General features: G+C 55.6%; 1 protein-coding gene across 1 annotated transcript in view; it reads right to left on the bottom strand.

Moving 5' to 3' along the window:
- Xylt1 (xylosyltransferase 1) overlaps positions 1 to 11,524 on the bottom strand; it is a 242,923-nt gene extending 231,399 nt beyond the window's left edge. Inside the window, exon 1 of the mRNA XM_046436805.1 lies at positions 11,138 to 11,524. Coding sequence (XP_046292761.1) covers positions 11,138 to 11,515 — 378 coding nt within the window. The 5' untranslated portion in view covers positions 11,516 to 11,524. The remainder of the gene's footprint in view (positions 1 to 11,137) is intronic.
- Between the last annotated feature and the right edge of the window lie 1,814 nt (positions 11,525 to 13,338).

The following is a 13,338-nucleotide window of genomic DNA, read 5'->3' on the forward strand; positions in this document are numbered from 1 at the left end:
ACATGTCATGAAAAATTCTTTTTTTTTTTTTTTGGCCCAACCATTTACAAATGCAAAATCTGCTCTGAGCTCACAGGTATTATGGAAGCAGCTGGCGGGTGAGGCCCAGGGGCTGTGGCCTACTGAGCTCGGGAACAGATGACTCTCATGGACACGGCCTTAAGCCGGGATGAGACTGAGGGATTCTGTTCCCAAACGGAGACACAAAATAACCGGTGGGGGTCAGAAGTCAGAACAGGGGTCGCCCTTGGAGGCTCAGGGACAGAAGTGGCCATCAATTCCGATGGCTGGTGATGCACGGGGCAATGCATCTGGGGGCTAGCTCCCCAGAGGTCTCCTGCCTTTGGGAACGGCTCCGAACGTCCAGCGTAGCTCGGCTGCCTGGCTCAGAACGACAGTGTCCTTTAGGGGTTAACACGGTCATTCATCATGGCTAGTTCCACGTCCGCCATGTAGGGGACCAGGGTACGGATATTCAACAGAAAGTGAATGCACGGTGGTAAGTCCAAAGGGTACAGGAAAGGAGCCCAGACCCAGTCACAGAAGCTGTGCTGGGGACAATCAGTTTCCAGAACTGTAGGAGCAACACAGATGGCCACTGAGACCACTGAGTAGGCCCATGATGGGGACTTCCACTCAAGCGGAGCCAGAGCACAGTCCCTCCTAATGTCTAACTTCAACCCCTCCCACTTGAACTTTAGAACAAAGCAGCACAGCTGTTTACCAGAAGAGCCAAAGATCTCCCAGCAGTCTAAGCATCAGTGCTTCCCAAACCTTAGCCATTCTGGACGTCCCAGATAGTCATTCACCAAACCAAGCTGGGATCCAGGTTAGAATCCAGGTTGGCACTTGGCTCTACAACTTCAGCATCTTCACTTTGTTAACTAACTTCTTTTTGCTTCAACGCCACTTTTCCCACAGGCTAAGCAATGTGTCATTTTGATGGAATGGCTACTACGCTTATGTATTTCCCCTAATACACATTTAAAGGAATACACTGCTATCAACAATCTTTTAAGATGGTCACTCCTGACGCGAAGGCAGGAGGCACCTGGGATCTTGTCAGTGCTCTTTCCTGCTCTGGCTGTGGGTTCCTGGGGTGTGACCAGTTTGTCAAACCTTACCAAGCTGTACACCTGGGAAAATGTGCGTAGAATACTTTTTGGCTAAAACAACAACAACACACACATAAAAGCAGGTAAGCTGGGCACAGTGGCACATACCTGTAATGCCAGCGACTCAGTGGGCTGAGACAGGAGGATTGCCAAGTTGGAGGCCATCCCAGGAAACTTAACCCTGTCTCAAAATAAAATCATCAAAAGAAAAACAGAAAATGTCAATGTTAGCCAGGTGTGGTGGCGCACGCCGGTCATCCCAGCGGCTTGGGAGGCTGAGGCAGGAGGATTTCAAGTTCAAAGCCAGCCTCAGCAACTTAGCAAGGCCCTAAGCACCTTAAGGAAACCCTGTCTTAAAAGTAAAAAATAAGAAGGGTTGGGGATGTTGCTCAGTGGTTAGAGTTGCTGGGTTCAATCCCTGGTACCAAAAAAGAAAAGAAAAGAAAGGCAGTTGAAAGAACATATACAAGATTTAGGAACTAAATGAATTTTGTACCCATATGAAATACATGAATAGAGACTATAAAACACGTTAGATTGAGGACCGTTGCCCAGGTCACCCCTGTAATCAGTGCCACACTGAGATCAGTGTCCACGCTGCGTTTGGGATCCGCAGAGCTCGTCTGTAATGACTCTGGCAAAAGCCAGCCGTCCAAAGAAGTCCTCACCCCCAATAATATATGAAATAAGTCCAAAGTAAGTAAACAAAGGAAGAAAGATAACATCTCCCCGTCCAAAATCAACCCTCGACCACGGCCTCTAATTTTCTCTCGGGACCTCAACTGCTGCCATCACGTGCTGCAAACAAGTCAGTCGGTCCACTGGGTCCTCCCCAGGAGAGCAGACGCACTCCTGTGCTCCCCTATTTCACACCGAGCTGGGCACACAGTGGCCCGTGACCCACGTGTGCTGACTCCACAGGCGGGTGCAGGAGTGGGGGGCAGGGGGACAAAGGTCCCAGCCCTGACCGTCTTCTTTTTTAAGAATGAGTCCCCTCTTGCGGTTCTCCCGGGGCTTTCTGAGCGTCCACGCACTTTCCCATCCGCTTATCAAATTGAACCCTCCAGACCCATAGCGGGAGGTGGGCTTATCAGCCTTGTCTGGCCACAAAGACACAAAGAGCTGAACTCACAGATCATCCTTGACAGGGCTAGGATCAGAGTCAACGTGTTCTGGAATGTTCTACGGGTCCCCCTGCCCTTATCTCCAATGACTCCCAGCTTCCCTAGGCACAGCTCCTCGGGGTGCAAGGGCATGGGCAAACCTTGGGGGGAGGATGACGTAAGCCACCCTGACCCCCACGCTCCCCACCAAGGGGAACCCGGCTGAGCACACGCAGGATCGCGGGGCTGCACTCTTGTCCAGGGGGTGCGCCCTTCGATGGCCTGATGCCGTGAGAATTTGCATATTCTGGGTGTCCCCCAGGGCAAGGAGGAAGCGGAGGAATCCTCCACCAGGCCCAGGGAGGGCCACCGCAGCTAGGGAGAATCAATGCTACGAATATGGCACAAGGGGACAGCTGACAGGTGACCACAGGTATTTTTGGCTCTTCCCAGTGACAAGAGACGTCTTCCAAACAGGCTGCAAGCTCAGCAGCCCAGAGGGGCCAGTCCCGTGTCACAAGTGCCCGGGGACCTTGCAGGAGATGGCGGTGGGTCTGGGGGACTGGATGGTCTGGGGTGCGACTCTTCCCAGCATGGCCATTAGACTCCAAGCAGGGACGAGGACCCAGGACTGGCACATCTCAGGACTTCTACCCGTCCCTGCGTTTCTGTGCTTGGTGGTTCTGACACCGTGCATGGGCAGATCCAAGGCCCCTCCTGCAAGCGTCTCCCTGGTGTGGGCACCAGGAGGCAGAGCAGATAAGGAGGGTGGGCCCAGTGACACCTGGTCACAGAGTCCTGTGAGTCGGTGCCTTCCTGGGCCCCAAGCTGCAGATGAGGAAGCAGAGACAGGAAGTGGCGTGCCAGGTCCAGCAGATGCTGCCAGGGCCCGCCCTGCCCCGAACCCCACAGGCAGCCTCTGGGCCTCCGCCTGGCACTGCCCCACACCTCCCGGCTCGTCGCTTCAGATGTAAGATGAAGACCTTGGACCCCAGGAGCAGAGTGGTCCAGGCCTCAGGAATGCCAGTTCTGGGGTAACGGGGACCTGTCACCTTCATGAGCCCTGGCCCATGCTATTTCTCTCTCCCAGCTTTCCAGAGGAAACCTTCCTCTTGGGTCCACAAAGCCACCATGGGAAAAGGGGATCAGCAGCAAGAACTGGGCAGACATGTGAGAGGAACCTCAACTGTGAGGGGCACCTAGAAGTGCACCCCGAATCCTTGCCTCCAGGAGGGCTGGAGGGACGCGCTTCCTGTTCACCAAGGTGGTCCCTGTGCTGGGCCCGGGGCCTGGCCCACTATGTTGGAGTGGAGGATGGATGGGTGGGTGGGTAGACGGATGGACGGGTGGATGGATGGACGGATGAATGGATGAGTGGATGGGTGGATGGTAGATGGTGGGTGGATGACAGATGGACAGACAGATGGATATATTCATGCAGGCATGAACGGATGCAGGGTGGGCCGAGGTGAAGCTAGGCTGAGACATTATTGACTGAGTTGGGCAAAGACTTAAGAAAACAGCCATCAGAGTCACCACGGAACCCCAACTCCTACTCCAGCCACTTCTTGGAAGTTTAACTTTTATGCAATCTATTGTCTTGGCTCTTATTATTTTCAATAAAACAGGTGACAGGAGAGAGTAGCAGCCTTTCACTTGGGGGTTGCTGTATTCAGCGAGGCTTGGTCCTCCTAGTCCCCCCCGCCCCCCCCCCCCCCCCACGTGGCTGGTGCCAGGCAAACATTCAGCGAAGGAAACCGCCCTCCCCAGCTCACTGTTATCACAGTCACCACCTGAACGTCTGCTCCCCTGGGTGGGGAGCCCTGGTGTCAACCTCTCGGTCCCCTACTCTACTCCTTCAGGCTGCAGGAGGGCCACACACCCGTCTCTGCTTCCCAGGCACAGGACCCCGTCACCATCCGCGGACACGTCAGCCTGGATCAGATGCTCCACTAAGCCAGCCAGTCACCTGGCGGGGACAAACCAGGTCTCAGAGGACACAAACCCATTTCATCGCTCTCAGGGGACCCTGAATTCAGAGACCATCTCCCCCAGAAGGGCTGGAATGGGTCCCTCCTCCAAGTATCCAGCTGGCTGGCTCCACTCTCTGATGACTGATAAAGCTGGTTTCCCTGTTTGAGAGAAGGTGACAACCACCCTCCTCTGTGACATCTCGGGCTTCCCTGGGGGAGGGGCCACCTAACCACAGGCATCGCAGGGGCACAACCCGGTGAGCGTCTGCGGGCAAACGGACGGCTTCTGCTCAGGCGGAAGGAAGTGCTCACCAGATCCCAACTGCGCCTTCCCCGAGATAGATGTCACTGCCCCATCCCTGTCACCCCAGCTGTCAGGGACAGGTCTCATGGGCTCCTATAGAGATAACCACAGAGCAGCTGACCCGAAGGGGGGGGCAGCAGGAACAGCAGTGGGGACCGACCCCCCCACTGGCCAGCGGGCCCTGCACAGCCCCTTCCTGCCCCGCCCGCCTGGCGAGAGCCGAATCCCAACCTGCTTCCTCGGGCCAACTCCTGGTTCAAGTTCAATTCTTCCCAGGCATGCTCCCTGCCTCCTGGACTACAGGAGACACTTTCTTTTCTAGGACCATAAAACTCTGCCTTGAAATCAGGAGATCTGGGTCAAAGGACACAAAGTAGCAAGTCCAGAGTCTAACCTACAACAAGACGCCTGGCCTGGCGGTCCTCGGTTACTGGACTCGGGATTTGTGCTCAATGATTAGATTTTAGGTGCTCTTGCCCCCTCCCCAAAGAATGGGTGATTCTGTGACATGATGGATATGCTCCTGTGCTTAACTACAGTAATTGTGTGTGTTACCTTCAGTAAAGGCAATAAGATTCTTAAAAACTAAGATCCCATCCTTGGGGTTGGGCTTTTTGAAGGAATCAACATGCACTCTGGGATTCCAAGCCACACGCCTTCACGAGATGCTGAGAAGACGGAGGATGCAGAGCCCTTAGGAACGCAGACTGCATGGGTTCAGATCCTTCCGTCTGCCACGGAAGACGGTGCACCCTGGGGAAAGTCCCTTCGCCGCCCCGTGCCCTAGCTTCCTCTCTGTAGCAGGAGGTTTCAAGGAGTTAATGTTTGCACACATCCACAACAGGGCCTGGTCACGGTCAGCCCCGTGACCGCTGGCTGCTGCAAGTATAATCCTATAACTGGAGAAGTTAATGTGAAGGGTGAAAAATGGGTTTTACTGCTATCGTGGCCCATCGGTTTGCATCATTATTTAGGGGGCGGATTCGAAGCAAACGGTGCATATGCTGCTTTTCTAGGGTTGGCACATTTTTAGGAATCTGCAGTCAGAAGTGAGAAGAGTGGTATAGTGATTTTTAGAAAAAAGATACAGTTGCATTGAGGGTTTATCCAAGAACTGTGCAGAGAGGGAACTCAGAACTCTGTGCGGCATTGGGAAGGAGGCAGAGCTGGGTGTGGCTCCCAGTTCTGCTAGTCCCCTACTTTGGGATCTTAATGAACAAGCAGCTTTCCATCTCTGAACCTCGGTCTCTTCATCTGTGATATGGGGACAGCAACAGCCCTATCCCATAGAGCTCGGGGGGACTCAGCGAGACAGTGAGATAATGTCCACAAAGCTCCCTTCTATTTCTGCCACACAATCAGCAATCCTAAGACCAGAGATTTCTAGTTAGGGGTTCTTAGACACAATTTGGTATAAGTTGGGTAACAGCCTCTTCCTTCCTGGAGATAGATAGGTAAGTCTGTTTTGGGGGAGCATTGAATAAAATAATGTATGCAGTCCACCAGAATTATGCCTGGCATGCAGCTGGTGCTCAATAAATGTTGGTATTCTTTGTCCTGCCACAGTCCATCCTGCTTCAAGGCTTGCACATGCAGAAGGAGCTAGATGCATTCAATGGCCTGGCATTCACTTAATCCCTCCTTTGTGTGGGAAAATGAATAATCACACACAAAAATGCTCATTTCCAAATGTACCAAGAATTTCCTGTCAAGAACAGCAGCTCACACTGGACCATTTAGCATGTGCCAGGCCCAAATCAGTTCACCCATATTTTATTGGAATCCATCCTCACACAACCCACGGAGGTGGCCTCGGTGGCCTATTGAAGGAGGAGAGTGACTTGTCCGTGGCTGGAGGTAGAAGGGCACAGAGCTAGAATTGGAACCCAGGTGCAGTGCGCCACCGGGCACCACACAAGGCCTCTTTCATTTGTGCTGGAATCGGTCACATATGCCCTGTGACTTTTTCCTCTGTTCCCACCCCCCCTCCCTTTGAATTTGGGTTTTGTTTGGGTTGAGTTTGTTACTATTTATTGTCTTCAAGGCATTTTCTCTGTCTCTGGTAGATGGGGAATCGGGGGTCACGAGAAATGGGGAGATGCAGAGGAAGAAAGGAGAGGGATTGGCAAGTGACCACCACAAAGCAGCATTAACCAAGAGCCAGGGCCAGGTCTGCCCTCGTCCTGCACAGACCCATTGGGGTGCATTTCCGTCTTCCTTCCTAGGGGCCAGTGGCCCCACTGACTGTAAATAGCTCTAGCTGGGGAGGTGAAATCTGGCTGCAGAGACCCCGGGGGATGTTTTTCTCTTCTGGGCACACACATGCACACAATGATGTCAACTCGGCTCTACCCAAGCCACCCAATTTCTCTTTCAACGAGGACCAATGACCAAAGTTGGACCCTCCCCAGGAAGCAAGAATTTATGCCTCAGTTGGCTTCCTGTCTGCAAAGCAGCAAGCTCTTCTCCACCCAACCTTCTGGAAGATAAAAACCAACCAGTGTAGAGAGTCTAAACGTGACAGTAGGAAGAAAGCGGGAAAGAGACACACACGCGTGAGTGCACAGATAGAGGGATATGCTCACTACACACACGACCCTCGTCCAAAAACCTGAGATCTGAATGCTCTCAAATCCAAAACTTTTTAAAGTGCCAACACGACCCCACAAGGGGAAAATTCTAAGCCTGCCCTCATGTGACCTGTCACAGTTGAGACACAGGCACACTAAAAATACCACATTAAATTACCTTCAGGCTCTGTGCACAAAGGACGCGTGCAAAGTAAGTGAATTCTGTGCTTCGTAAGTTAATTCTGTGCTTCGTCTGAGGTCCCATCCCCAAGGTATCTCACTATGTGTATGCAAATATTCTCAAATTTAAAAATCCATCATTGCAAACACTTCTTGGTCCCAAGCATTTCAAATAAGGAACACTCAACCTACACCCTGTTCTGTTATATCATATTTTATATCATATTGTGTATGTATATATGTTGATAATAATCCCCACTTTATTTCCTTTAACATTTTCTAGTCTACGATGAAGCAGATGGGAACCTTTGCAGTAAGATAAATTGGTCCAATGATACACATTTCTGTATACAAAGTGTAATGCATTGCTCCGACAAAACAAAACTCCATTGAGAGCAAGAAATAAAAAAAGGAAAAAAAATTAGTAAAATACCCTCTGTCCTCTTGGTCCCAAAACATTTGGACAGAAAGAAAAGCTACGCCTCCAAGCCTGCTGGAAGCCTGCTGGAAGCCGGGGCAGTCTGGATGCTGTGAACTAGCTTTCAAAGTCACTGCCACTGTCTGCAAAAGCCCTCTGAGTTATCTGAGTAATGCGAAGTATGAGGAATTTCTGCCGAAAAACCAACATTTCAAAAGAGTCAGTTAAAAAAGAGAAAGAAATCAAACTTGGAGAGTGCAGTGTGTCTATGTGTGTGTGGAGGAGGGAAAAAGAAACACAAAAAAATTAGATTTCTTAAGTGAAACTTAGTAGCAGTTTATCCAAGGGCACAAAGAGTAAACTGTGAGGTCTTCCAGGGATTCACCAAGGGAAAGAAAAGAAACATTCTTTACATTAACACGTGACTCTCTTTCATCTTCTCCACAATGCATGCGAGACTGGAGCTGATCTTTCTGACAGCACCCCACTGGCCCGGGTATATCCCCTCCCCATATAACGAAGCCTGCTGTTTTTAAATTCTGAGATGACAATAAAATCCACAGCTTCCTGGAGACCCAGGGAAAAACCAGGGCCACGGCCGCCACCAAATAGCTGCAATCGGCACAATCATTGTAACAGGCGAGAGGCTGAGCGGAAAGCAGACGCTTGCACATCTTTGATGGACATGCCCATCTCACCGCTGTCCCTGTGCCCTCTGACTCTGTCTCCTTGCAAAACTGGATGCTCCTTCCCGGCTTCAGAAATGCACCAAAAAAAAAAAAAAATAATAATAATAATAATACAATTAGCTCTTTCCAGAGATTGACAGCTCCCTGCGCCTGCAAAGCACACACATGCGGAACGGGCAAGAGCAGCAGGGTCTGTTTTAGAAAAATGCTCCATGCACAAGGCCTGCCCGACACTCTGCGACACACCCACCCCAGGCCACGGATCGGATCCCCTCTCCATGCAAGAGCCAACGCTGTCTACCCCACCCCACCCCCACCAGACACGAAGCACAGAGGAACACCACTGCCCAAGCGCTGCTTCTGTGGCGCTTTACAGGAGTCATCTGGAAAAATCACAGCAATTTTTAAATTTTTTTTTTTTTTTTAATATCCTGCTCCCAGTTGTCCCTCCAAAACACCATGCTGGCAACCCCCCCCCACCCCCACCCCAGCAGGGTCTGGAAACAAACCGCGGGTTGCAAGGGCCTCTGTGGCTTGCAAATCCGTCTGGTCCTCTCCTTGCCTGCAACCCAAGCACCAGCTATGCTGGACTTCGGGAACAGCCTGCCCCCTTCTGGTCTCCTTGGTCCAGGGGAAGGGCAGGGGCTGGGTGGGCACAGCTACAAGGGGCCAGAGCCCAGGCTCCAGCCAGAATGTATGCCTATGCGCTGTGACTTCAAGCTCTAGAAGCCCACAGGGAGGAAGACAAGAGAGAGGGGAACATATAAATTAAAACACAAGCCCAGGATCGCCAACGGCACGCAGCATGGTAGCCAACTATCAGGAAGGGAAGAGTGAAAAAGAAAAAGAAAATACTTCTATCAGAAGGTGAAGACTGAGGCGTTGGGAGCTGCAAACGAGGGGACAGGAACTGAACTTGCAGAAAAAATGAAGCCAAGCAACTCCACAGTTGCACCTGGAATTCCAAAAGGAATTTTCAAAAGAAACTGGTATGCTCCCCACCCCCACCACCACCTTGCCCACTGCAAACCATCTGTGGCTAAGCTGGCACTTAAGAGAGCAGGGACACTAACCTGAACCCACAAGGAGTGGTCATGGAGGATGCTCAGGTCATCAGGGCCCTGAGAACAAGTCAGCCAGCCATCTCTCCCCCCTCATTTGTTTCAACAGGTGGTATCTGCACCCCAAAGGTATCTCCTGAACCCCAGGTGCAAAGGGTACAGTCAGTCCCACCTCCCCCGCCCCAGGACCACCCTACGTGTAGAACACTGGGCCAGCAGGACGTGCTCCTGAACCCTCCTGCCCCCTCCCGGGAGGGCTCGGAATCCAGAGAGAACATCTAATTGTGTTTCTGCCTGAACACATTACTTTCAGTTCCAGGAGTTCAAAGGCAGCGCCTCTGAGTCCCCTCCCCTGTAAATAAGAGGCTGCAGGACATGGGAACATTCCGGTTCTCCCTCAGCAATTTCACTCCACTCTCTCCTCCTCACAAGTAAGGGGAAGACTTCTCCCTGCAACCCACAGGGCAGGGAGAAATACCTCACATCACATCTTGGGGCTGGCTCAGCCCGCAGGCACAAAGAGCCACACTCTGGCACGGAGGGCTGGTCAACTCCAAAGAAGTCTGGCAGACCCGAAGGCACAGAAGGCGCTGTGTGCAGAGGCAGTCTTGGGTGAGGGCTCCCAACAGGAGAAACCACGAGACACAAGCGTTCCATCCCTACAGACCCTGGGCCCCCCTTCCCTCACCGTGTCTAACATCCTTAAGGGACTAAGCAAATCCCTGCAGGCAAGTGGCATGATGACACAGACAGACACAACCCATCCCCATCCGTGTGCCTTAAGACAGAAGATCACACCCATGCAAAGCGTGGACCCTGCCCAGAGTTGAAGCCTGCGGACCTCCAGCCCCCATCTCAGTGGGCTCAGCAAGGAGCCTTCAGAGTGTGTGAAAGGGACCCCTGGAGAAGTTGGGGACAGGGTAGGACAAGGCAGTTCCCCACCGGGCCAACCAGATGGCCCCACAAGATCCGTGAAAGACAGTTTCAGAGCCCTGACTGCTCACACCCAACAAGGGCAAAGGACCCACAGAGGTAGGTGCCCGGACAGTGGGCTGACAGGCAGCCGGTGAAGGGACGCACAGCACCGAGAGAGAGGCAATCGGCTAGAAGAGGCCATGCCCCGAAGCTGCAGACGGGGAGGAGGTCAAGTCAGAGAGGGCACAGGAGATGGCAAGGTGAGAGGGAGAGAAGGTGGAGCCCGGATGCTGAGACATCCAAACGGGGAAACGTGAGGCTCAAAGTAAGACCGGGACCTCAGACTTAGTACAGAGTACCGATTGAGGGACACGGTCAGGGACTTGGGACACCCATCCCTGAGCCTTTCTCAAACCAGGGCACAGGAGGGCTCCGCTGTCTGCGCCCAACTCGCCGGAGACAGAGGAGGCAGCTGCTAGAACCACCCCTCAACAGCGGAGGCCGCCGGGCACGATCCGCGCACTCGGGCGGGGAGCGAGGCACCAACACCTACAGGCAGAGAGCAAGTCGGGCGCCCGGCAAGAGTGACGAGGAACAGGAACCCGGCCAGCCTCCGGGAGCCCTCAGAGCGCCTCCTCCGGAGATAACTTCCCCAGACCCCAAGGGGGCAGTCCTCAGACTCGGACGGGGCAGCGCACGACCCCCCGAGCCCGCCCGGGGAGAGAGGGCTGCGGGCGGGCGGGCTGGGGGGCGTGGGGCCGGCTGCCTCCCTCCCTCCCCGCAGGGCGCCAGCCCAAAGGGCATCTTACCGGCTGCGCCCGGCCGGGCAGCGCCCCGCGGCTGGCCGGCTGCTGCGCGCGGGCTTCTCCGGGGCCGCCTCCCCGCGCCCGCGCCGGGGGCCCCCGTCCTCCTCCTCGTCCTCCTCCTCCGCCGCCGCCGCCGCCGCCTCCTCCCCGGGCTGCAGCCGGCTCGGCGGGCAGGTCCCGGCGCTCGCGGCGCGGGGCCGGGGCCGGGGGCGGCAGCTCGTGGCCGCCGGCCGCTGCGCCCCCGCGGCGCTCGCCGGCCCCGGAGTCGAGGCTGCTGAAATTCCACACGACCAGCGTCTGCAGCAGCAGCACCGTGAGCGCCGCGAGCAGCGCCGAGTGCGAGCGCCGGGCCAGCCTCCGGGCGCACGGCGCCGCCACCATCTTCGGAGCGCGGCGGGCGAGCGAGCGAGCGGGCGCGGGGACCCCGGCGCGCTCCGGCCGCCCCCGCGCTCCCCGCGGCTCCGCGGCCCCGGCTGCCGCTCGGGCTCCCGATCGGCCCCGCCGCCGCCTCGGCTCGCCGCTGCTCCGCCGCCGCCGCCGCCTCCTCCTCCGCCGCGGCGCGGAGTTTTCAGACGGGCAGGGACCCGGACGTCACCAGGAGGAGGGGAGGGCGGGAGGCGGGAGCCGGGAGGCCGCGGAGGGGCGCGGGCGCGCGCGGGGACGGGGCGCGCGGGGAGGGGGCGCGGGCCCGCGCGGCTCCCGCTCCCCACAGCCCGGGCCCCGGCGGGGGGCGCGGGGGAAGGGGCCGGGGGCCGCGGGCCGCGTGAGGGCGGGGCCGGGGGCGGGGCCGAGGGCGGAGACAGGAGGAGGGCGGGCCGGGAAGGGGCGGGGGCGGCCGGGGCAGACGGACACCCCCAGGACGTGGGGGCGGGGAAGGGGCCGTTCCCGCCGCGGAGAGAAAGCCCGGGCAGGGAGACGGGGTCGCCTGGGGCTGACGGTGGGTCCGCCCCGGCTCAGGGGTGGTCGGCCAGAGAGGGGTCCCGAGAGCCTGAGTTCCAAGTGGGAGCACGAGGAGCGGAGGGTGCGGGAGCCACCCGCCGGGATCTCTGGGTCCCGGGTCGTCTGCGGGCGCAGAGACGCGATGGGCAGTTGGGGGAGTGTCGAAGCCTGGGAAGGGTCCCCGATTGCGCGACCCCTGGGTCCCGGCTGGTAGGAGAGGGGAGGAAGGAGGCTCTGAATGAGCCTCGGAGTTGATCACCACGAGCGCCCCGAGTGACTCCTGAGTCACCCCTCCCCCTCCAGTGCCAACGACGTACTAAGTGCTCACTGAGTCACTTCTCTCTCTGGTCCCCAGCGACTCACAAACCAAGGACTACGAATCCAGTTGGCAACCAAGTGCTTTAGTGGCAAAAGGAGTTTCCCAACCATCACAGGCTGCAAGCCCAGAAGTCTGGCCCTGGAGCCGCCACCCAAGCCCTTCTCCCTGTCCACCCGGAAGCCGGCCTTGCTGTCTGCACGGGGTCAGGTCCTGCAGGAACAAGGCTTACTGTGTGAAGACTTCTTCCCCATCCTGGCTGATCTGCCCGGTGACCTTGAGCCACCAGGCCTCCTCCCTGGCCCTGAGATTCGCGCTCTGCTGGGTGAGGGTTTAGATCCCTGCCTTCTCTGACTCAGTGTTTCCAACCCGTTCCCTCCTTTGTCCCCTTGCCCAGGTTTTGTGCTCAGCCGAGCCCAGTGGTGAGCACATGGGATGGGGTTGGCCTCTGGTGTGGGACTGAGCCTTCAGAGAATCCAGTAGCTGAGCAAATCCTCAGTTTGTGAGTCAGGACTTGGAGTGAAGGCTTTGCATCTTGTTGGCTGTACTTTTAATCCGTCCTAATTTTTTAAAAAGTGGATTATAAAGAGAATAGATCCAGAGGATGAGGCAAGACGCAGAAAGAGCATCGGTGAGCAGTGACCTCGCCTCCACAGTGATCCAAAGGTGAATAGGGCTTGATCTCACCAGCACAGTGCTTGGGGGCCAGGGGAGCCCCGTATGGGTCATGTGGTTACCCAACCTGCTTCCTTCAACTAGTAGAGATTGTAAACTCCCAACCAGAGCCAGCCTCAGGAGTGGCCAGGCGCATGGACAAGCATGAGGCCTTCCCAAAAGGCTCAGCACACCTAACCAGGAATGAAGAACAGGGGCAGGCCAGTCCCCTGCCATCTGCATATGGTTTCAAGTAATAAAACATCTATTTTGTCTTAAAAATAGACTTGTGGAT

The sequence above is a fragment of the Marmota monax genome, unplaced genomic scaffold, assembly GCF_021218885.2.
Source record: "Marmota monax isolate L192 unplaced genomic scaffold, Marmota_monax_Labrador192_F-V1.1 WCK01_AAM20220418_F8-fsc00035, whole genome shotgun sequence".
NCBI lineage: Eukaryota > Metazoa > Chordata > Mammalia > Rodentia > Sciuridae > Marmota > Marmota monax.